General features: G+C 45.3%; 1 protein-coding gene across 1 annotated transcript in view; it reads left to right on the top strand.

Annotated features, from left to right (window-relative positions):
• The window catches only part of FAT3 (FAT atypical cadherin 3), a 94,386-nt gene extending 73,600 nt beyond the window's left edge, over positions 1-20,786 (top strand). Inside the window, exons 14-19 of the mRNA XM_042907115.1 lie at positions 5,256-5,409; positions 7,345-8,000; positions 11,468-11,581; positions 13,879-13,938; positions 14,528-14,563; positions 15,195-20,786. Coding sequence (XP_042763049.1) covers positions 5,256-5,409; positions 7,345-8,000; positions 11,468-11,581; positions 13,879-13,938; positions 14,528-14,563; positions 15,195-15,817 — 1,643 coding nt within the window. The 3' untranslated portion in view covers positions 15,818-20,786. The remainder of the gene's footprint in view (positions 1-5,255; positions 5,410-7,344; positions 8,001-11,467; positions 11,582-13,878; positions 13,939-14,527; positions 14,564-15,194) is intronic.
• Positions 20,787-23,846: the final 3,060 nt, after the last annotated feature.

Raw genomic sequence — 23,846 nt, 5'->3', positions numbered from 1 at the left:
ACTAGAGGTATTGCCTCATTTTAAATTCTGATTTTCCAAGGCACTGAGACATCAGATCAAAGAAATCAAACCCATGACCTTAGAATCCAGTTTCCATGATAGTAATTCAAATGTCCCTTATTCCCAGACACTCCCTCTTTGTGCCTCCCCTGCCGCCCGCCAACTGCCTCTGCTATGGCTTTATTTGGGAAATTGTCAGGAGCTTGCCAAATAGAAGCTGGAGAGGGAGGAGTTTTACCTGCACTGACCTACCTTGCCTTAGATTCCCCTTCCTGGCTTCCCTCCCACCTCATCATCGATGTGCTTTCGAGTCCTATCCTGTGGTTGTGTCGCCCCTCCCTTTAGTCAAGGAAGGAATCTAACTCAGCCTCACAAGTGCCTCTACCTCTAAGCAGCATGCTGTTCTGGCCAAGGACTAGCCAGGTGACACAAAGAAGCATTTTTCCCAGTTCTCACCGCTTTCATCAAGCCTATTCAATTCCATTATGGCGAGCGGCTTCCCAAATTGGAAAGAAAACAGCTTCTAAGTCAGCATAATGTAGCACAATCATACCTCAGACTACTATATCCTGTCCACAGACATCAGGCCGGCTGCCTTTGGACACAATAGTGGTCTTTCCTTAAGAGGTCATTCCCTGATGTTTCATTGGTATAGCATTCAAGAGTATTTGTGTCTCTCTGAGCCTCCATCTCTGGTCCTTTGTGTTTCTTGGTGAGACTACTCAGTCCTCCTCTTGTGAATGGAAAGATTTCTCTCTTGCCTCCTGCACCTGCCTCCTGAAGATGAGTCTTTCTTTCTCTGAACCTGCGAACACCCACACAATCCTAATGTTCTGCTGTACATGAGACTTCTCTGTAGTGTGGGTTGAGTAAACATAAATGAGCACATACACTCTTTCAATCTATCGATGTTTGACTGTCTTAAACCAATAGAAATCAATCTATCGGGGCATCTGGCTGGCTCAGTAGGAAGAGCATGTGACTCTTGATCTCCGGGGTCATGAGTTCAAGCCCACGTTGGGTGTAGAGATTACTAAAATAAATAAATAAAAAAAGAGAAATCAATCTATAACATCCTAACATCAGTCACTGCGGAGCAGAGACGAGCCCAAGAACCCTTCAAATAAGAGTGAGAATGGTTATTTACAGCATTTACAAAAGATCTTAGCAATGAGGAAAGCCTTATTGATTACTTCCCAGTAATGGTGGCAGCTTGCTGTCACAACACCACTACCGCATGAGTAAAGACATTTTTTTATTTACTGTTTATTTATTTTGAGAGAGAGACAGAGCATGAGTGGGGGAGGGACAGAGAGAGAGGGAAACAGAATCCGAAGCAGGTTCCAGGCTCTGAGCTGTCAGCACAGAGCCTGACATGGGGCTCAAACTCACAAACTGTGACATAGGGACCTGAGCCGAAGTCGGACACTTAACCAACTGAGCCACCCAGAAGCCCCTGTGTAAAGGCATTTTAATAAGCCATAAGCTGGAGGAGGGAGGGGACCTGAGAAGGAGACAACACCAACACAAGCTTTGAGGGTGAGAGGCAAACAGAGAGGTGGTAAGGAAGAGGGAAGTGAAGCTTTGTTTTCTTTTTTTCAGCATTTATTTATTTTTGAGATAGAGGGCATGTGTGTGAGTAGGGGAGGGGCAGAGAGAGGGAGACAGAGCATCTGAAGCAGGCTCTGTGCTGTGAGCACAGAGCCTGATGCGGGGCTAGAACTCAGAAACTGTGAGATCATGACCTGAGCCGAAATCAAGAGTCGGCCTCTTAATTGACTGAGCACCCAGGACCCCTAGGAAATGAAGTTCTGAGAAGCTGAAATGCTGACCAATAAAAGGGGATCTGGGAACTGAATCCCCAAAATGCTCAGGAATTGGAGGCATTAGCCACTTCTAAAAGGGGAAGGGATAGGGAGAAGGGCTTAAAATAAGAATTGTTGAAAAGTGAGTTTAAGAGGCAGTCAGAGCCCCAGATTCCCAATCTCTCTGCATGGCCACAAAACCACTCTCCCCACATCCTGGCAGAGCCCACAGGTGATGGTGAAATGCAGGGGTGAGAAGACGCCGAGCAGCCAGCACTTGGGGGACAGGGAGGTAAAAGTAAATCTGATGTGTTCATTGGATGCTGAGACCCACAATCAGCCCTCCTCTACCACCACCCAGTCCCCTGAATGTGAGAAACCAGGCCTTCACTCTCCCTCTGAGCAGGTGATAAGGGTCATTACTGGCGAAATTTCCAAAACCAACGGTACTAATGTAGTATCACAGTTGACAAACCCCATTCATGTGCTCAGAGCTTCCCATCAGATTTCTGGTTTCCTACCACTCCCCTCTGCAATCTGAGCTGATAAGGAAGGATTGCCGGACAAGGTAGAAAATCCTCTAATTTGGAAGATACGGAATGTATCAAGCTTCTCCAGAAAAACAGAATAGGTAGGATGGATGGATGGATGGATGGATGGATAATAGATAGGTTTTAAGGAATTGACTCATACAATTGTGGGACTGGCAAGTCGGATATTTAAAGGGCAGGCCAGCAGGCTGGAAAATCATGTAAGAGTTGATTTTGCAGTCTTGAATTTGAAATCACAGAGCAGGCCAGCAGGCTGGAAACTCAGGCAAAATTTCTATGCTGCAGTCTTGATGCAGAATTCCTCCTTCTTAAGGTCATCAACTGAATGAGTAAGGGTAATCTGCTTTACTTAAAGTCAGCTGATTGTGTTAATCACATCCACAAATACCCTCACAGCATCATCATAGATGGTGTTTGCCCAACATTTGGGCACCATAGCCTAGTCAAGTTGACCCATAAAATTTACCATCACAGAGACCAAAACAAAGAAACAGAAAAAAAGAACTGGGAGAAAACTATGCAGGAAGAAAACTTCATAAATATATTAATATCCTCAGAGAGATAAGAGAAGATATTATAACCACAAAACAGAAGCAGGATGCTCTTGTTTAAAAAACAGAAACACACACACAAAACCTCAGTGAACAACAACAACAAAAAAGCCCTTGGAAAACGACAGCATAAATGAAAATCTCAATAGAAGTTGTTTCAGAAGATGAGAATCTCTCAGAAACTACAGCAAAAACCCACAGAGATGTAACATAAGAAAAATAATTAGAGGAAGATTCAGGAGATCTGAGATCCAAACCATAAAACTTCCATAAAGACAGAACAAGGAAAACAAAGGAAAATAAATCATCAGTGAAACGATGAAAGAAATGTCCCCAAAGTTAAAGAACAGGACTTCCCAAAGTGCCCAGTGTTGGTTGAAATAAACCCATACTAAAGTATATCATTGTGCAATCTCAGAAAGCTGGGGGCCAAGGGAAGAACCTCCACGTTGTCGGAGAGGAAAAGAAACCAGGCCATGTACAAACTTCAGGAACCGAAAGGGCCTGGGATTTCTCAAAGGCCACATGGAGGCAATTACTCAGAATTTTGTACTTTGCCTACCAGAGAGGGGAAAGAGTGGCATAGTAATGTAGGGTTCAGCTATGCAGGGTCTCACAATATTGACCTCCTGTAAACCCTTTCTCGGGAAGCTACTGTGGAATGTGTCCTGATGAAATAGAGTCTGCCAAGAAATTAGGAAAACAGGTGATACCACAAACACTAGCTCCAGCCCAGCAGAGGGCGTTCCCATGACAGCAGCCCCACAGCAGGACGAGGGGGCACTATTCAGGATGAAGCCAGTCAGACCTTGAGGAAAGACTTCTCCAGGAGATGAAAATATAGAACACCAGTGAAACAGAGATAACACAGAAAGACCTAGTCCATGAAGAGTTTGGTGTTGAATTAACGATAAGTACAGTTGACCATTGAAGAAAATGGGGCGAGGGGCGCCGAACCCCCACACAATTGAAAATCTGGGTATACCTTTTGACTCCCAAAACTTAACTCCTAATAGCCTACTGTTGACCAGAAGCCTTACCGATAACATGAACAGTTGATTAACACGTAATATGTATGTTATATGTATTATATCCTGCATTCTTACAATCAAGTAAGCTAGAGAAAAGAAAATGGCATTAAGTTCCTGCAGAAAATAAATTCACCGTACCGAACTGCAAAAGATTCACACATAAGTGAACCTTCGAAGTTCAAACCCATGTTGTTCAAAGGTCCACTTTTCTGTTCACTGGGATGCAGAGCTGCTGTTGTACAAAATAGAACTTGTAGAACTGACTCTTTACTATGTGGATATATAGCTTTAATTTAAAAAAAAAAAAAAAGGAATTTAAAATGTAAGTAGGGAGAAAGAAAGTCCTTACTAATTATTCATCCCTTCTATCTCTGAGAGGTAAATAATGCCATTGCCCTCTTAGAATCTTACCTACTCTGATATTTGATATTCTTTGCAGTAGGGATATTACTATCTCTTTCCTCATGATGGATTCAGGAGTGGAGAAAGTTGGCAAAGATGTGAAAATCGGGATCCAAATATGGGAGCTGGGTAAAGGCTGGGATTCTTCCATCTCCCTGTGCGTATGTCAAACTGAGACTCAGTTGCTATATATTTAAGTTGCTATATATCCTCATTTTACCTGTGCTCTCCTCGTTTCCTCTCCAGGTGGGGGAGTGGGGTGGATTGCAAGTGCTCAGCCAAGGAGAAAGGGCACAGGGGTGAGAGAGGTCTTCTAGAAACGAGCTAGCATTGTACCTATGGTAGACTTCTCCTCCCTGGAAAAATACTGCCTTTTATGTAGTCGTGTGCTTGGCAAAGCATCTTTGTCCTGTCTTGGTCCCTGCTCTTGGAATCTTGGGTGTCTCTTACCATTCTCGCTAGCATTTAGGTATGTGGTTAATTCGGTGCAATTAACTAGCAGGGGATCCAAACCGTTACTTGGCATTTTTGTGGCAAATGTGTCCCTAGTTCAAAGTAACAATTTGAGGGGTGCCAGGGTGGCTTAGTGGGTTAAGCATCTGACTCTTGATTTCAGCGCAGGTCATGATCTTACAGTTCGTGAGTTCGAGTCTCGCATCAGGCTCTGTGCTGACAGCACGAAGCCTGCTTGGGATTCTCTGCCTCCCTCTCTCTCAGCCTCTCTCTCTCTCTTCCTCTCAATTTCAAAAATAAATAAACTTTTAAAAAGTAACCAATTTGAAAATCATCTTTGGAACCTGGGCCATGCCAAAGATTTGGTTTAGGAGGAAGTAGGAGGGCGCACCGTGGCCGAGTCCCTGCACTCTGAGCACTGCCAGTGGCATCTGTGGCTCATGAGGTCCTCTGTCTCCCTAGGCTATCAGTGTACCTGTCTCTCACAGTTCACCGGGAGAAACTGTGAGTCTGAGATCACAGCCTGCTTCCCAAACCCCTGCCAGAATGGAGGCTCCTGCGACCCAATAGGGAACGCTTTCATCTGCAATTGCAAAGCTGGGCTCACTGGAGTCACGTAAGTGAGATTGTGCAACAGTCTTTCTCCCTGCCGCTTCTTGTCCCTAAGAAAGCAAAACAGTAAACAACTAACTGGGATAAAAGATTTACCACGAGCAGGCCAGGCAAAGGGTTAATATCTCTACGAAAAGAGTGCTTACAAATGGCTTAAATCTTAACTGGGATTATCTCTGGGTAATGGAGTTACTGGTAATTTACATTTTTTACTTTATACTTACCTATATTTGCAAATTTTTACATAATTGCCGTGTGTTCTCTAATTAGGAAAACAATTCTTTTAAAGGGAATCATCCATGACCCCTAATAATTCCAGTGTCATTCTGAGGCAGACATGCTTACCCGTGTCCCCAGAAGTCATTAACTGGACTCTACTGCCTAACGTTTTATGACCATTCTGAGAAACTAAAACATACCTCTCCTTTGCATACCTTTTTTTTCCCCCAAGAAATGAGGGAAATTAAAGTGTTAGCCAAATGGAAAGGGAATGGTTTAAGCTCTCAGTAAAATGCCACTTCCAACCATCCTTGCTCGTTTGAGAAGTATATATATGTAATCTCAAGCAAGTGATATTCTAATTACAGATCAGTCTTATGTATTCATTAAAGCAAATCTCCCGAGGACTTTACCAGGAAATACTTAGCTGGCTTTGAATCGTTGGATGTAATTTAAAGTAATAAAGCTGCATTTATTTTTAAATACTCTGTGATTCTAATTTCCAAATGACCTGGCCTCAATCTGTTCAAATTAGGGACGTTTGACTACATTTTAAAAGGTGGATTACCAGAGATATAAGTGATCGTGCCTTTTAAATGAACACATCAGATCAATTGCTGAAGTAGAGAAAAATGAAGAAGGAGAAAGAAGGTCCATGTTCTCACATAATGTTAAACTAAGAAAGAGTAAGACTCAGACGTTTTTGCCTTGTAATTATACTTGAAGTGAGTCGTGGATTGCTTTAAAGAGAATAAAATTGATTTAATTGTTTTTCATTAGAATGCTTTAATCATTCTTTCCTGATAATCTGTATTAGCATTAACCTTTATCGTAAGCACAGAATCTGTAAAATACATAGATATGTAGCCCTGTACCTATCCACCTGCTCCCTATTTTTGCCCAAGCCCTCTAATGCACCTGTGTGTGGGTGCACACACACACACACAAACACACACACACAGTTCCCAGAGAGACCAAAAATTACAGTAACTGTTGAAGGAACATGTCAGAACCAAAGATTTCTTCCTCTTGGGAAACTCTGCATAAGGTATATAGGTTCACTGCTCTTTCTCTGCAATTCTACAATCCCAAAAGCTCAAAGAAATAAAAGGGTTAAGGATAAATTAGTGGCAAACTAATCTGGTGGCAAAACCAGCCAAAACTGCTCTGAGACTATTTCTAGTCTTTATTTCTCTCACTGAGAATGAATATCCGTATGTTTTATTGTGGAAACACTGGCATATTTGGTTATGGGTCCCGTGCCAGCGCCATGGTTCCAGCAGTGGGGCGGGTATCTGCCAGAGCATGAAAGCCATGTACTGTATGACGTTTCTAAGACTGCAAAAATTTAAATTCTGAAACGCACCTGGCCCCGAGGATTTGAAAACCAGTACCTCTCCAACAGCATCTGTTCTTTCTTTCTGCTCCTTCTCTCCTCTCCCCCACCCCCACCAGTCTTTGCCCTGCTCCCATCTGGCTAGGGTCTGGGAGCCATCCCCTTGGGAGAAATCCCTTAACTTCCCATGACAACTCAGGTCACCCCCTCCCCGCCCCCCCCCCCCCGAGGTGCCCAGCCACCTCCCACGCACTCGCACACCCTCACTCTGTTTTTGTCACGCTCCACGTGCCCTTTGCGCTCTGTGCTTTCTGATAAGGAAGGCGGTTGGGAATGGAGCCGCGCGCCTTGCTGTCTGAGAAGGACTCTGTGTTTTCTCCCAAGGTGTGAGGAGGACGTGGACGAGTGCGAGCGGGAGGAGTGTGAGAACGGGGGCGCCTGCGTCAACGTGTTCGGCTCCTTTGTCTGCAACTGCACGCCTGGCTACGTGGGCCAGTACTGCGGGCTGCGCCCCGTGGTCGTGCCCAACATCCAGGCCGGCCACTCGTACGTGGGCAAGGAGGAGCTCATCGGCATCGCGGTGGTCCTCTTCGTCATCTTCATCCTGGTCATCCTCTTCATTGTCTTCCGCAAGAAGGTCTTCCGCAAGAACTACTCGCGCAACAACATCACGCTGGTGCAGGACCCCGCCACGGCCGCCCTGCTCAACAAGAGCAACGGCATCCCGTTCCGCAACCTGCGGGGCGGCGGGGACGGCCGCAACATCTACCAGGAGGTGGGGCCCCCGCAGGTGCCCGTGCGCCCCATGGCCTACACGCCGTGCTTCCAGAGCGACTCCAGGAGCAACCTGGATAAGATCGTGGACGGGCTAGGCGGCGAGCACCAGGAGATGACCACCTTCCACCCTGAGTCGCCGCGCATCCTGACCGCCAGGCGCGGTGTGGTCGTGTGCAGTGTGGCCCCCAACCTCCCCGCCGTGTCGCCCTGCCGCTCCGACTGCGATTCCATCCGCAAGAATGGCTGGGACGCAGGAACCGACAGTGAGTAGGAAGCCATAGTGTGTCTGTTCATCCCTCTAGGGTCACTGGGGAAGCTGTGGTCTGGCACTGTGGAAGGAAAGCAGGGAAAGGAGAGAGAACCCGCCTGCACAGAGCACTCGTTGTGACCTGTCCTGGAATTGACTGTACAGAAAAACTGATCTGGTTCTTACCGCATTTACAGATGGGGAAAATGAGGCTCGGAGAGCATGCATAAGGTCCCCAAGGTCACACAGCTAGCAAGAGGCAGCAGAGCGGGTGGGCCAGCCCAGAGCTGTCAGCTCTAAAACCCATGCTCTACTCATAATGGCACACCGTTGTTGGTAATGCAAGCTGTGTAATGACCTAAGTGATAAACAGAAAGCATGTTCCTCCAGGTCAGAAGAAGAGAGTATTTCTCAGCTTAGGGTGAAGACTTGAGAGGAACAGAGGGATATTTGAAATGGACCATGGTACATTAAAGGTCCGGGGAAAGGTGGAGGGACCCAGACAATGAGAAGACAAGCAAACCGTCTGTTCGGCTGGAATGCACGGTCCATGAAATAAGAGGGTGAACCGCAAGGCAGGAAAAGTCCGCTCCAGATAGTGGTATTTCCCTCTCCTTTAGGCCTCATGCAGCAGTATTATAGCCAAAGGAAAGAGCCACAGGTGCAAAGCCCCTGTGGTGGGAAAGACCTTGACATGTTGAAGAACAGAGAGGAGATCAAGGTAGTTGGGGATTGGTGAGCAACAAGGGAAAGTGAATGCATTTTAATGGCAACATCAGTGCAGGTCTTTAAGCAGGTGAGTGACATGATCGAACTTACATTTTTAAAAGATGGCTCTGGCTGATCCATGGAGACCAGACTAAGAAGGACCAAAGAGGAAAGAAAACAGAGTCAGTTAGCTAGCTTCTGTGAACATCTAATTGAGCGATGGTGATTGTTTCCCCTGCCCTAACACCGGTCAGGATGAAGCTAACGCAAGCTCTGTTGTAAGCTATGACTTTTCATCAGGCCAAATGGCCGTATATTTCAGCAGCAGAGATGCCCTGGGAGTAGGAATTTCCAAAGGCTGGGGTTTTAGTACTATGATGCATGTTGGGGTAGAGGGTACAGGGGAGGCTGCTTTCAAATGGAGCTGGAGAGCATATGCAGCCCCAGAGGTAAGGGCATCTTTGTAGAGAAAGGGGGAATTTCTGCTGTGTCTTCAAGCATAAGTAAGATTTGGGTAGGAAACTATTGGAGAGGGCCTTCCAGAAGCAGGAAGCAGCTTGATGAGTATAAAGGGCACATGAGGGTTACCTGACAGGTGTCTGGCTGTGTTGTTCAGGAGAAAGGTGAGGTTAGAGATGAAAGTTTGGACATCATCTGCATGCAGGGTGGTTGAATCTCTAGGAGGGGTGAACTCACTGAGGGAACAAGAACAAGGAAAGGATGGTCAAAATGGGCCTCCAAAAGAATTTGGAGATGCCTACGTGAGGTGACAGAAGCGAGAGGCCAGGAAGGGACAGAAAACAGAGCAGAGGAAGACGACAGGGCAGCTGTGTGGAAGCCAAGACCATCAATAAGGTTAGCAGGGTTGAGTACTGTGAAACCATCAGGAAAGACACAGCCTTGAAAACACAATATATTGTACCTGACACCTGGAAGATTCTTAGACATCAGAAGATATTTCAGCAAGTCATCAGGACAGAATCCAGAATGCAGACGTTAAGGACGAAGAGATTTGTTGAGAAGACAGAGGCAGCCCACGCCACCATCAATGTATATTGGGTCTCCTTAAAGCCTCACACATGCCCACATGGGCACCCAAGGGGAGGAGCGGAGGGGTGAAATGAGCAGCTTGAGGACAAGGAGCTAGTAAAAAGAGGGGTGAGGACTAGGACCTGGCGCATCCGGACACACAGCCTGTGCTCTTACCAACACCGCTCCTGGGAGCTTTAGCAAGAAAGAGGGAGAGAGACTCTTGATGATCGAGGAGGGGGCTTCTGTTCTTTTTAGGGCTGCCCCAACCACACTATCTGCTGATTCTGCCTCTCTGTGAGACACTCCTATATTGTCAGTCACTTCCCTTGGATTTTAGTCATTCCCTGTCAAATGATCTGTAGAGTTAGTCTTTAAGAAAACCTCACCAATCCACCAGCTATTAGAAAGGCTCTTTTTTAATTTAACAATGAAGAAAGAGGAGGTTGAATAAAGGAAGTGGAGAAAGAAGTTGCATACACGGCCTTCACCAGGGTGGATCATTTGTTGTTTCCTTCCTAGTGTCCGGGGTTAAGCTGAAGGGCCTCACTCTGTGCTTTTCTGAGGCACACCTTCATATGTTTTTGCGGTGTGGCTGTTGGGAGGCAGATTCTCTCAGGCGTCTCTCTCCACTCACATCAGCTGTTTATCCACCTCATCGTTCTGCTGTGGCTTCAGCGTCTGACAGCAGGTGTGGAGCCCCAGTGCCCGATACTGACATCACCTTTTGTGGAAGAAACAGTGATTTCTGCACTCACAAAGAGGGACAACTGCTCCCTCAATCACAAGTCACCGTCTCTTCTTCCCATCGTGTTACGCGATGATTTGAAGGTTTTCCTGGTGACCATTTTTCCTCCACTCGCTTCATAACGTGACAGCTTTATTTACAGAATCTACCTCAGGCCAAAACTCACATTTCCCCCCGAAGTATTGTTGTGTTTTTATTGAGTAGATTCCCTTCTTTGTTAAGCAAGGCAGGGTTAGCCAGCGAGACAATCTCTAGGCTACTAATTCATTTTTTACTTGACAACTTCAAAATATGGGTTGTTTTTATTGCTTCCTTTAGTCCATCAAATAAGAAAATAGCCCTGTAGTGTGTGTGTGTGTGTGTGTGTGTGTGTGTTGTTCAGGCTGTCTTTGCATAGCCAAAAGGAGGAAGTGTGTAGATAAGAGCACGTCCACACTGCTGGCTGCCCCTCTACCACACACAGTGCAGAACTGCCGTCATTCCCAAAACCGATGTGACGCTGCCCTCTAGGAGGCGAAGCTGAGAAAGCCACTTGCTCCCCAGAGATGGAAGTTTGGATGAATGGAATGGCATTCTTGCCTATAAAATATTTATACCCCTATTTTATAAGTAATCTCATTTAACCTGGTGTTGACACCACGTCGGTTCATGTAAATGATTTAAATTAACTCTGAATGGCAAAGAGCAACACAGCCACTTCATCCTGCCTTCAACTCTTCACTTAGTCGCCTCACTTTGAGGAGGGAACAGCCACTTTCAGCTGTCAGCTCTTTGCAAGCTCATTTACCACGGGTTAAGGGTTCCGAATCCATAATGTAAATCACTTGATTGACAGACCTTTGCCCCCAGTGGCACAATCAGTTTTCTATTGTGGAGCTAAATTATTTTCTCGAAGCAAATGAAAGAGCTCTGAGAAGTGAACTCTGGGGGTGGGAAGGCCAGAAATACGCACAAGGTAACCAGTGTCATTTCTGCTTTCTCTCCGGCTGTCCGCAAAGACAAAGGGGTTGATGATCCGGGAGAAGTGACCTGCTTTGCAGGCAGTAATAAAGGCAGCAACTCTGAAGTTCAGTCTCTCAGCTCCTTCCAGTCAGATTCTGGCGACGACAATGGTAAGCAGTCTGTAGATGTGTTCCCCTAGGTGGGTTCTGCCTTCTGTGTGGGCGGTCAGTGGTGACCCGATCATGGACTCGTGAGCGCGTTCATCAGTGTTTTGGTTGACCCCGCTGTTAGAGGTCATTGCTGAGGGAGGACCTATTGAGCTGCAGCTGTGGGCAGGCCAGGGGTCCATATCAGAGGATGACAAAATTCCCTGACCTCTGATAATGCATCCTCTGACTTTTATTTTTCATAATGGAGCCACCTCATCCCAGATGACACTCTCTAGAAAACTGTGACTTTTTTTTTTTTTTTTTAATTTTACTACTGGTGATCTCTTCACTCTTCACTGTATATCCAAACTCCCCATCATGAGAAATTAGTTTAGGAGTAAGACCTCCTTCCCACACACCCTCATTCCATGGAAGTGGCATCCTATTTCACTTGAATTCTCCTGATAATCATCTAGGGTCATGGGTCTTCAGAGTATCTGTGAATACTGTGACTATGGACCAGCTCCTTAGAAAAATGCACATACACCCAATACACCCAATATGTTGCATGAAATTCCACGTGGTGCCTGGACCTCACTGACACTCCAGAGCTGCTACCACTACCTGTTGTGAACTTACATTCACGGAGAGGGTACCACTGGGTTTTCTGAGACGAGGAACCAGCTTTGGAGGATGGCTTGGCCTCTCCGGGCCAGGAGATGAAGCAGAAATGGTCAAAAAGCAGTGAGAGCTCACTATATAGCGGTGAATCAAGAACAATTTCAAATGGTCGTCCTCAGAGACAGTTAGCATTACCGTAGTCTACACCTCACTTCATTTTCCCATAAATAAGCAATTGGCAAAAATTTAATATTTATTAATTAATGTAATCATACAACCCATAAACCCATGCTGAGTTTCTCTTATGTGCTGCACCCTATGCTGGGTATTTTGTACCCAGAAGTACAAGATGAAAACAACATAGTGTTTACCCGCCCTCCCACGCAGGTAAATATAGGAACAGGTGAGCTCCAAGGCTATAGAAGCAATCTTAGAAGTAAAATAGTCTACTTCCATCACCCTCATCCCCAAATGTCTTCCACTCTAATACCCGGCACTCCTTAGAGGTGCAGAAGCCTGATGTATGTGACTGCTGAGATAACAAACCATAGAACAGTGGATCTCTTCTGACCATCTTCAGAAAGTCAAGGGCACGCCTCCAGATCTTTTTGCCTTTATGCTTACTCTTTCCCTCATCCCAACCAGAAGATAAGTTATTGTTGGTTTGCATTTTTTAAATGTTTATTTTTGAGAAAGGGACAGAGCATGAGTCGGGGAGGGGCAGAGAGAGAGAGGGAGACACAGAATCCAAAGCAGGCTCCAGGCTCTGAGCTGTCGGCACATGAACCATGAGGTAATGACCTGAGCCAAAATCAGACGCTTAACCAAATCCAGGGGCCCCTGGTTTGCATTTTAGAGAGAAGCACCCAAGAACATACAGTTTCCAAACTCCAGGCAGAGCTCCAGCATGATACCTGGTTGACTATGCTCACAGGCTCTGCTACGTGTGCCCTTAAGCTCACACATTGGGCCTTCCTGCTAACATTCTGGGTTGGTCCTGACTAAAGGGTGTGACGTTAGGAATTGTCAACAAGTTAATTTTAAGCGGGATCACCTCTCCACGAGCTGCTGCTGTCAGGTGCTAAATCAACCCGTGCAGATCACAGAATTCCCCTTCCCAGATTCTAACTATTTCGGAGGCCAGATACTGACTTCTGTTCATGCTTCACTGGTAGAAGCTGGGCTCTGGGTTGTTCTAGGCTATCAGTGGCATCATGTACAGTGTGAAGCCTTCAGTCCTGCAAAGGTTGTCCTCCGTCACTGGCATTTGCTTTGGAGCAGCATGGCTAACCAACAAATAATTATCCATGGGAATAGAGAGGTCTTCCCTGGAGAGCCTTGGGGAGTTATTAATGAGAAATTACCATGAGCTTGACGAGCCACTGCCTTCCTAGATTGATTTCGCCGGGCCATGGGGTGTGAATTTATGATCCAGCAATCCCTGCCGATCATGCCTTTCAAAGGACTAGCCCCGGATTTGCTGCTGTTTCCCTTCTGTTCCAAGTAGCCCCAGGACTCCCAGATAAAAGTGTCCACTGGAGCACTGCCTAATGGACAGACTGGGGAGCCTTTGGGTGTTTGCATGCCACGTCTTTGTTGTTGCCATTGTTGTGAAGAGAAGTTCACTTGTATCTGAAATACGTGACTAACCTGAAACTGTCCTTCCCTTCCCCCCATCTTCTTTTCCTGGCCACAAGCATCCATTGTGACTGTCATTCAGCTTGTCAACAATGTAGTTGACACTATAGAGAATGAAGGTATTTACTTTTTTCTTCAATGGCATTTCTTTGTGTAGAGTTATCCTTTTGGAAATAGGGCTTCCTTGTTACTTGGATCTAGGGGTGATTTTAATCAGCTGGTAACTGAGGGGACACCGGATGTTTCTTTAGAGATTGGAGTGAGTTTTACAATTTTGAAGGAAAAAAAAAAATCTAGTTCATAAGTTTTTAAATAGTTGGGGTAGTCTTTTTTTTTTTTTTTTTTTTAATAAAATCCCTTCTAAGAGAAGAGCACCCAATCATCTGGAATCCAGATTGCTACTAAATTCCTTCTTATATTCAACATGTATCCAGTGAGCACCTATTATGAGCTGGAAATACTTAAGGTATCATTCAAAGCTATAATCCTAGGGGGATTGGTTTCAATCAGGTAACTTTTATCAGTGACTTAATACAATTGGGGCCAGGTATAGATGGGATTTATCTTTTTGTTTCCTAAATAACAATGAGGAGAAACAGGAGCATGTTTTTTTGTTTTTTTTTTTTTTAAGTCATCTAAGATGTTCTGTTTTACCCTCTTCACATGGCTTGGATTACCAGGTTTACCTCTTACTTTGTATTTAAACAGTGTCTGTCATGGATCAAGGACAAAACTACAACCGAGGTGACTCTGCCATGACCCCAGCATCACATTTACTTAATGCCTTTTGAATTGCCGAGTTTGTTCTTACTGTGTCCCTTTGCCTCCGTCTTTCCTGTGTTTCTTTGATCTGAATTTTGCATGTTCCAGGTGTCTTGTGTGCTTGGCATCGGGAGGTGAAAGACCCTCCAGCATCCCACCCCCAGCCTCCCCACTGCGCGTGCGGTTCATCGATGTGCAATGCATCTCCCTGCCTTCTGTGGACCACAGTATGGCCCATGTACCCCTCTCTCTGGGAGCATGCTGCCAGCCTCGCTCTGCATTTAGCGTGTGGAAAGGAAGAGGGAACAGAGGGAGGGGGTGCTGGAACTATGTTTCCTCAGCATGCCCTGGCTGGCCGTCCCTTCTGGCATGGCTGAGTGTGAGGTCTTGCAAAACCAGGCACCATCTCTTACAGTCGCCATCCCCTCATTGCCCCAGGGCCAGAGCATGGCTGGTCCCTCATAGAACCCTTGTAAGGAGCATGCACTTGACCCCCGGCATCTCAGGGTCTCTTGGATGTCAATTGCATGTCAGGTCCCCCCTCTGCTCCTTTCCGAGCCCTGCCCCGGCTCCAGACTGGAGGAAATTAACTGTCACCGCTTTTGTCCCACAGCCTACCACTGGGACACCTCTGACTGGATGCCCGGGGCCCGCCTGTCGGACATAGAGGAAGTGCCCAACTATGAGAACCAGGAGGGAGGGTCTGCACACCAGGGCAGCACTCGGGAGTTGGAGAGCGATTACTACCTGGGCGGCTATGACATCGACAGCGAGTACCCACCCCCCCATGAAGAGGAGTTCCTGAATCAGGACCAGCTGCCCCCTCCCCTGCCAGAGGATTTCCCAGACCAGTACGAGGCCCTGCCCCCTTCCCAGCCCGTCTCACTGGCCAGCACCCTGAGCCCGGACTGCAGGAGACGGCCTCAGTTCCACCCCAGCCAGTATCTCCCTCCCCACCCATTCCCCAACGACACGGATTTGGTGGGCCCGCCTGCCGCCTGTGAATTCAGTACTTTTGCCGTGAGCATGAACCAGGGCGCAGAGACGGCCGGCCCAGCAGACAGCGTGTCTCTATCCTTGCACAATTCCAGAGGCACCTCGTCCTCGGATGTGTCGGCCAGCTGCGGCTTCGACGATTCCGAAGCAGCCATGAGTGACTACGAGAGCGTGGGCGAGCTCAGCCTCGCCAGCCTGCACATTCCTTTTATGGAGACTCAGCACCAGACCCAGGTGTAGACAGCCGCGGGCGCCGTAGCCCTGTCTGTGGCTGAACTGCGGAAGGAGGCTGGCCGGGCTCGCGTCTCCACGGCCTGCAGCCGGAAAGAAACACATTGTTTGCCGCTGGGAACTTCTTCACAAGTCCTGCTGCCACGGGCAAGCTCCACTCCAGCTAGGCAGAAAGAAAGGCTCTGATTGTTTCTTGGGGGTGATGGAGAGCCTTGCAGTAGGTACCTGTGTTCACAGCCAAGACCGGGCACCAAGTTTCTACAGGGCGAATCAACTCCACCCATTGGGTTATACAGCCTATCTTGTATGGCTTTGTGCAGTATTTGGGACCTGGAAAGGGTTACGGCAGAGCCGGCAGTATTAACGACTGGCAAGCAGAAAGAGGCATTGTTGCATGTAATTTTGAGCCAATGGGGGGTGGGGGGTTAAAACAGTAGTTATGATGGTCAGAAAAGTTAGTCTCTTAGGCAAAAGAAAAGAGAAACAAATATTAAATAAATAAAAAAACAGACAAGAAAATGGGCTGAAGCCTTTAAAATCAACTCTATTTTTCTTTAATAAGCTGTCCAATTTTCAGCTATAAAATTAGGTTTGGGTAATATGGTTTGTATGCTTAGTTATTTTTGTTTGTTTGTGTTAAGCATCCAATATAATATAGTTGGGCTTTATGATCTTTGAGAAGGGTATCAGTGGAGGGAAATATGAGGATATGTGGGCTCGCTTTTGTGGGTTGGGGAGAAGGTTAACAGTGTTCACACATTAGAAAGAATGTGATTATCTGTTTTGTGTTTTCCAGAAATATTCCTGGCTCTCGCTACAATTTTAATAGTGCTGCAGACATTGGCCTTTGTTCTGAGAATCAGGGAAGAGAAAGAAAAAACAAAAGACAAAACACAAACAAAAAGTGTACTTTAGCGCATTGTTCTCTAGAATGAGAGGTATTCAGAGGTTTAAGCAGAATTCAAATTCAGGAGGAAAAAGGGAAACATCCTTCCAAAGTTTTCAGCTGGATAATCACAATTCTTGCTAATGCAGACAAAAATCTAAGTGTTATCCTAAATTGGTAGCATCCTCACTATAAATGCAATTACGTTTGGAAAAGGAGAAAGTAGATTAGCTCTTGTGTACAAATTATAATAGTGCGTGTGTCTGGGCCTAGGTACAAATATGTGCTTGCACTCAATAAGGCTGCTCTTGAGGAAAGCGGACGCGAAGAGTTTAGGATACAGATCGTGTTGAACACCCTGCCAGCAAGGCAGGTCTTTCACTTTCTCCGATCTCTCCAGTGTCAGAGAAACACAAAATGCCATATTTTGCTCCGGTTCAGTTAACTTTATTTTGGTACCGCCATTTATATTAACTTAAAACAAAACTGTGCTTTTTAAAGAATAATATTTTGTTATCGTTTTCCAGAACTAAACTCTTATTTGAAAAATGTGTAATGCTTGATCACACCCTGGGGTTCTCCTCTCTTCTGACACGTGGGCTTGAGCCATATGAGTTTCCAAAATTGACAGGAGAATCATTCCACCAGAAATAGAATAACCCAGTACTCGAAGCTTAAAGTTACCAAGTTGACGGACTTTCCTCTTTCGCTTCAATCGGATTATGGCCACGTGCACAGTGGCCATGGTAAATAAATGCACATTTGCACTAGCTGCTTCATGAGCAAATCTCTGTGTCCACAGTTTCTGGTGACATATGGCATTGGTGTGTCAATTGTACTGTCCTGAATCCGCGTATCATCCACTCAGACACATCTTTAGTGGCTTCAGTTGTGTTTAGTAGGAGTCAGTGTTGCTGAAGTTCGTTGTAAAAAAAAAAAAAAAAAAAAAAATTCCTTTCCATTCCCAAGCTTCCTGAGTACATGAGACACTTCACAGATTCCTCGGCTTTTCTCCTCTTCCCGTCTCTTGGTCAGTCCTACTCGTGGAGGCATTATCCGCACTGTGGTCTTGAAATAAATGAATTTCACTGAGGCTGCTTTGGAGAATAAAGTCTTTGGTATTTTTCTTATAGAAGAAGCACATTTGCAAGAATCGCGGAGAAAACGATGAACTAATGGTCTAGAATAGAATCACCGCTACACTGTTAATAACGCAATGACATAAAAACCATCAAAGTAAAACCAACAATTCATTTCTTGCCCCCAGGAAACATTACAGCGACATTAATGCCGACGGCTCACTACTGCTTACCCAGCATCTCCTCCAGGGAGAATGCCTGACTGACACGGTAATGAAGGAGTAAATAGATCTTAATGCAGTCGTGAAGTCACCCAAGAAAATTGTGCCCACTCTTTGCTCTGGCCTATATAAAATACCTCTTTCTTCAGCATATCTTCCCCTGATTCTCTGCAGCTAAATGTATACCAGACGAGCATGTGTTATGTTGTGATTCATTACCTTTAAACACATGGCATCTTTTCCCTTTGGGGATAACTGGATTTCCCTGTAGGTTACAAAATGGTTTGTAGTTAGGCCAATGTGGAATTAGGTGGGGTGACTGCTGATTCAAAGAGCTGGAAGGGTCCTTAAAATCCCCTTGCCTAACCCCCTTGTTTTATAAAAGAGGAAACATGGCTGGAGAGGCGACGAGACTTGACCGAGCTCACGCAGGAAGTTAAGTAGCTGAACAGGGACTAGAACGCATCATTCTGCCAAGATGCTTTCTATAGAACACTGCTCACCACTAACTTTCCTGGGATATGGTATCTGCCTGCTTCTGTTGACCTCCCACAATCCTGCTTTGGAATACGCTAGAAAAGAGAGTTCATGGAAGCCTTAGGATCTCCTGCTTGCTTGCAGCCCCCCTAGGAAGGATGCAGTTACAGAATTCACACTTTTCTTTGGACATTTATCAAAATGCTGCTTTTACCAAATGAATGTTTTCTAAAGTGAAGCTGGAATGATAATTACAGAATGGAGCTCAGACCAGGCATCAATTATAGTGAAACTTTGATTATAATGTTACCTACTGGATGCATTTTTGTTTTTCTTTTTTCTTCCCCCCTACCAGTCCTGATGTTTGTTCCTGCCCCTTCCACCATGATGAACCACATGGAAAATATGTAAGCCAGGAAATGTCTTTCCCTTTTTTCTAACATGTATGTGCTACCTCCTAGAAGCCATTTTCCATAGCCTGTTGTAGGCACTTTATCTGTATTGCACACATTCTGGTTAGGTTGAAAGCAGCTAATGTCATAGCATTGTCGTAGCAGAAGCGATGGGGCTGTAAAAGATGAGTAATGTACATGTTCATTTGCTTTCTTCTGCAAGTATTTTGCTGCTGAGTTCCATACCGTGCCAGCTTTCCATTTACTCACGTCCTGCCCATTCGTGAAATGCCATTGTCGAAGACCCAGTAGTAGCAGTAAGAGCAGGTCAAGTCTATGCATTTGAGGTTTACCCTGTCAGACAATCAGTTTGAAGGCCTGGAAAGGGAATTTATGATGCATTCCTGGAACGTGTCTGGAGCCGCCCTTGGGAGTCACCAGCGCAGACTGGGACAAAGCTAGTAAAAGATCTATACCACTGGCCAACTCCTACTTCTTCCCACCCCCACCCCACCCACTGCCCCTACTAATGCCGTGTCTACGTAATCAAAGTCAGGGGACTTGAGAAAAGAGATCACCACAGTGAATCGCACAAGATGCAGAACTCACCTCCCTGGGAACGAATTCAGGAAGATGTAGCATTCGTTTTGCAGGGGCTGTCCAGGTAATTGTCTGTTTTTTCCCCACTTCTGCCCTCCCAGTGCACGGATACTGCTAACGTGGTTAGGCTTTTATGTTTCGTGTTTCTAGTTTCACACCATGAGAAATGGAGGTTCGAAGAGGCCCTACTCCAGAGTCCTCATTTTGTGTGGTCTGTGAGAAGGCGGTTACGTGTTTATGCTGGTTTTTGTCCCGCGACCTTCAACTGCACATTATTCTGGTGGAAATCCACAATGGCTTTAAGCTTCTGGCTGCTTAATTCTAGGGTTTAGAGTCACCATTTGTGGATTTGGCATCAGTTACTATTTAGCCAGCTGGCTAAGAGGTAGGAAAAGAGTAAGATTTTCTTTCCTTATGTAATAATGAAAAGCAATAATTACAAGTATGTAATAATACACAAAGGCCATAATTAGTCTCTTCCAGTGTTGGAGATGCACTGGAGAATCGTACAGTCATTCGAAGCGTGTTGGGACCCATTGGTATGGACCGCAGCACCCTTCCGGCAAACAAATACCTGAATTGCTACTACGTAACAACTCTGAGCCCATACTACTGCATTTGGGGAGGTGACAAACATGTTCAGGAAATGGAAGCAGTTCTTTTTAAGCACTGTATCAGAGAGATTGTCTTGTAAATTTACCTGTTACAAACAGGCTGGTTTGTAAAAGATGTATGTTTTGGTGTTTCAAATGTTTATAAAATTGTATATAATGGTTTCAATTTTCCAGGCTTTTGTAGATACTGTATTTGATGCCTATCAGGATGCTTTAATTTCGGGGGGTCGAATATAATTCTAAGTCACCCATGCTGTTGGTCTGCCACTTTTGAGATAACCACACACACACACACACACACACACAGGATTTTAGATTTGCAAATGATGTTTTTTAATCATTTCAAAATGTACTGTAACCTTTCTTTGGTTCTACTGTTTTCATTTAACTTTCTCTGTTTCCAAGAAGATGTTTGTAATTGACATTTTTAAAACAAGTGTGTTTTGCCCAGTTACTAAATACCTGATTTTTACGTCATTTCAAATTCAGATGAAGTATGTCATTTCTTTACATACACGCACGCGCACTCCCCTGAACTTGCACACACATCACATACCAAACCTTATGCAAAGGGGGAAGCTAGCACTTCAAGTGAATCTTGTCCCTTATGGAAATGGATTGTTTCTGCATATATTGCTGTTGGCAGTATTCAGTCTTGTGTTCTTTTTCTAAAAAAAAAAATTAAAAAAAAAAAGAAGAAGAAGAAAGAAAGAAACCAAAACAAACATCAGCAACAACAAAAAGACGGCCAAAAACAAAAACCACAAAAAAACAACCCAACAGTGTACAGGTTTGTAATTGCCAAAATTTGATGGTTAAAACACGTTTTCAAGTAAAAAAACAAAAAAATGAAACTAGCAATTGTGTTGACCCTTTTTAAGTGCTTCCTTTTATTCGCCTCCAGTTAATTACTCATGTGGAAACTAGTCATATTTTGCAGGGGATGGTGTTTTCTTCAGACACTTCTTATCTCCAGAGAGACTTCCACTGGTTCTGGGGCACATGTGTTGGGATCCTCTGTAGCGACTTACTGGACACATACCCTGTAGGGATTTTCCCTGGTGAGAAAGAACACAGCCCTGGAGGCTTGGAAAACAAGGGCCATTGAGCCCCACCTCTGCAGAAATACCTCCTAAACACCTCCCCACACCTTCTAGACAGCTTCTCCAGTACTTGTCTCCCTAAACAAAAAAGCCAAAAACTTTGGAGCACAATTAGTACTTGAGTTTTCCTCCAAAAAGCTCTTGAAAATTTTCCATACAGAGTAAACATCAAAATATATACAGAAGTTGGGGGATTGGGCAATGAGTTTTTGTTTCTGTTTTGTTTTGTTTTGTTTTTTAGAGCGAGAGACTGGGGGGACAAGAGTGCATGGGCAGGGGGAGGCACAGAGAGAGAGAAAGAGAGAGAGGAAGAACGAATCTTAATGAGGCTCCACGCCCAGACCCAGTGCTGAGTCTGTCATGGGGGGCTCAATCTCAAACGTGAGATCATGACCTGAGCCAAAATCAAGTCGGATGCTTAACGGACTAAGCTGCCCAGGTGCCCCTACAAATTGATACTTTGAAGAGGAAGTGACATTACAAGAAGTTAGCTTGTGAGCAGGAAGGACTCCAGAAGGGGAAGGGCACTCTCTGCCTTGCGTTGGTGGGGCAGGGCTGGGGCCTCCTGGCAGAAGGCCCTGGCTGAACCCCAGCAGCAAAAAGGTCCCTTCCCCAGCCCCAGGGGCTCTCGCTAGATGCTAGAGTGGGTCCTGCCTACACCTGCAGCAAAGTGCCCACCCCGCCCCTACCAGAATCCTGGAGCCACTCTGCAGGGTGGGTCCCAGCTAGGCATCCAGTGTCTCCTTACTGGAAATCCTTACTGTGCTGGCAGAGTTAAGTGTACTGAGATCCTCTGGTTCTTCGTGCACCCCACAGTGGTGCCCAGGAAATACTGAACCACTAACTGGGTAAAAGAAGGGGTGCGGCAGTTTGGTGCACTGGCCACTTCCTCGTTACAAATGCTCCAATCATGGCTGATTTGAAACTACTAAGGTAATGTGAACAGGCTTACAAATTCCCGGGAGGCTAACCAATAGTGGCTCTCACAAGCCAGTATGAGCCAGTCCCAGTTTTTACCTCCCGCTCCCGGACTAGACCATAAGCTTCTTGAGAGCAGAGTCCTGTCTTCACTCTCTTTGTTTCCCAGGTTCCCAGTACAATACTGGCCTTCGCTATTATGTTCTTGCTTGAGAATTTAATCGATGATGTTCCCAGCTGAATCCCCTTGACCTCATAAATCCTCCCTCATTCTGCTGAATTTAGCAACTGCAGTGAGAAGGATTTCAAGACAGACAAGCGTTGAAAATACTCCAAGTCTCCTGCCTTTCAACCCAACAGCACAGTGATATGATCATGACTTGAGCAACAGGAAAATATTCACCTCCTTGCCTTTCATGTGGCTGCCCTTAGCACATGGAAAATCTGTTTACATCTCCATCCATGCCTCAAACAGGACAGAGCAATCCAGACCTGTCTGTTAAGAAATAGCACTGGTCTGTTGGGGAAACGGGAAAAGAAAGACTTTTCATTTCTGTCTTCGTTCTCTGCTGGTTCTTTTTCTGTGGCTGGGTCAGGAGTCCCTAAGACCACTCCCAGTTGTGATGATCCCCAGGACTCAGGACTCAGCATATAGTTGTGCTCACATCTATGAAATATTGCCAACCAGGGGAGCTCATTAGACAGTCTGCTGGCAGTTTTATTGGAGGTTGATGTCACCTGCAGCCTCTGCTGGGATTTGCCAAAATTCCAGACTCCGAGAAGGAATCATACTGAAATAGTGGGGGCCCCGCCAAAAGTTCCAATCCCAGACACCAGCCAAGGGCCAACCTTGTAAGAAGGCCTTTCAGACCATAGCATCAGACCTGCCAGTCCCTGCAGACTCCCTGTGAAATTTCTACCACATGGACACTCCTCTGTGATTTGAGCAAGAGTTATCTTCACCAATCACTAGCTTTGGATAACTGCTAGTTTGGGTCCACAGCAGGGCAGTTTTCCAACCTAGATCTTCATCTTAAAGCATTTGGCCCATTTCTCAAAATTCTTCCATTTATGTCTCCATTCTTTTTTTTTTTTTTTTTAAGTAAGCTCCACATGCCCACATGGGGCTCGAACTCATGACCCTAAAATCAAGAGTCACATGTTCTACTGACTAAGCCATCCAGGCACCCCTTGTCTTCATCTTTTTGCTTGTTAAATTCTAATTAATTTTTATCCAATTATGCCTGTTTCATACTGTTTTTAATAAAGAAGATTTGGAACAGCCTAAATATCAAACAATAAATGATAACTTGGAACAAACTGGCATAAAAACTAAAACAGCCTAACAAACCAAGCAGGAACAAGTGGCTTAAAAATAGAAAATTTTAGAACAAATTTTTAGTGTTTCTTTCATTGTTTGCACTGCCCTTCCTTCCTTCATTCCTTCCCTCTTTCCTTCCTTCCTTCCTCTTGCTCCAAGCCAGTGCAAGTTCATTACATAAACAAGAAAATGAAGACAGGGAAAGAAGGGCATGAAGAGCCCCTCTAGATGTCCCCAAAAATAATCACTTGTATTTTATCAGAGTATATTCTTTCAGGCCATTTTCGATCTAGATACACATCGACATGCTTTTTTAAAGGGGAATTTTTATAAATACACTTTTGGGAATTTTTTAAAATACTACCCTATGTAATACATGACTACTTTCTCACGAAAAGACAGACACAATCCAAAGGCATCCCAAACA

This window comes from Panthera leo, chromosome D1 (assembly GCF_018350215.1).
Source record: "Panthera leo isolate Ple1 chromosome D1, P.leo_Ple1_pat1.1, whole genome shotgun sequence".
In the NCBI taxonomy this organism is placed as follows: Eukaryota; Metazoa; Chordata; class Mammalia; order Carnivora; family Felidae; genus Panthera; species Panthera leo.
Note: the sequence above shows the minus strand (reverse complement) of the source record. Positions and strands in the feature narration are given on the sequence as shown.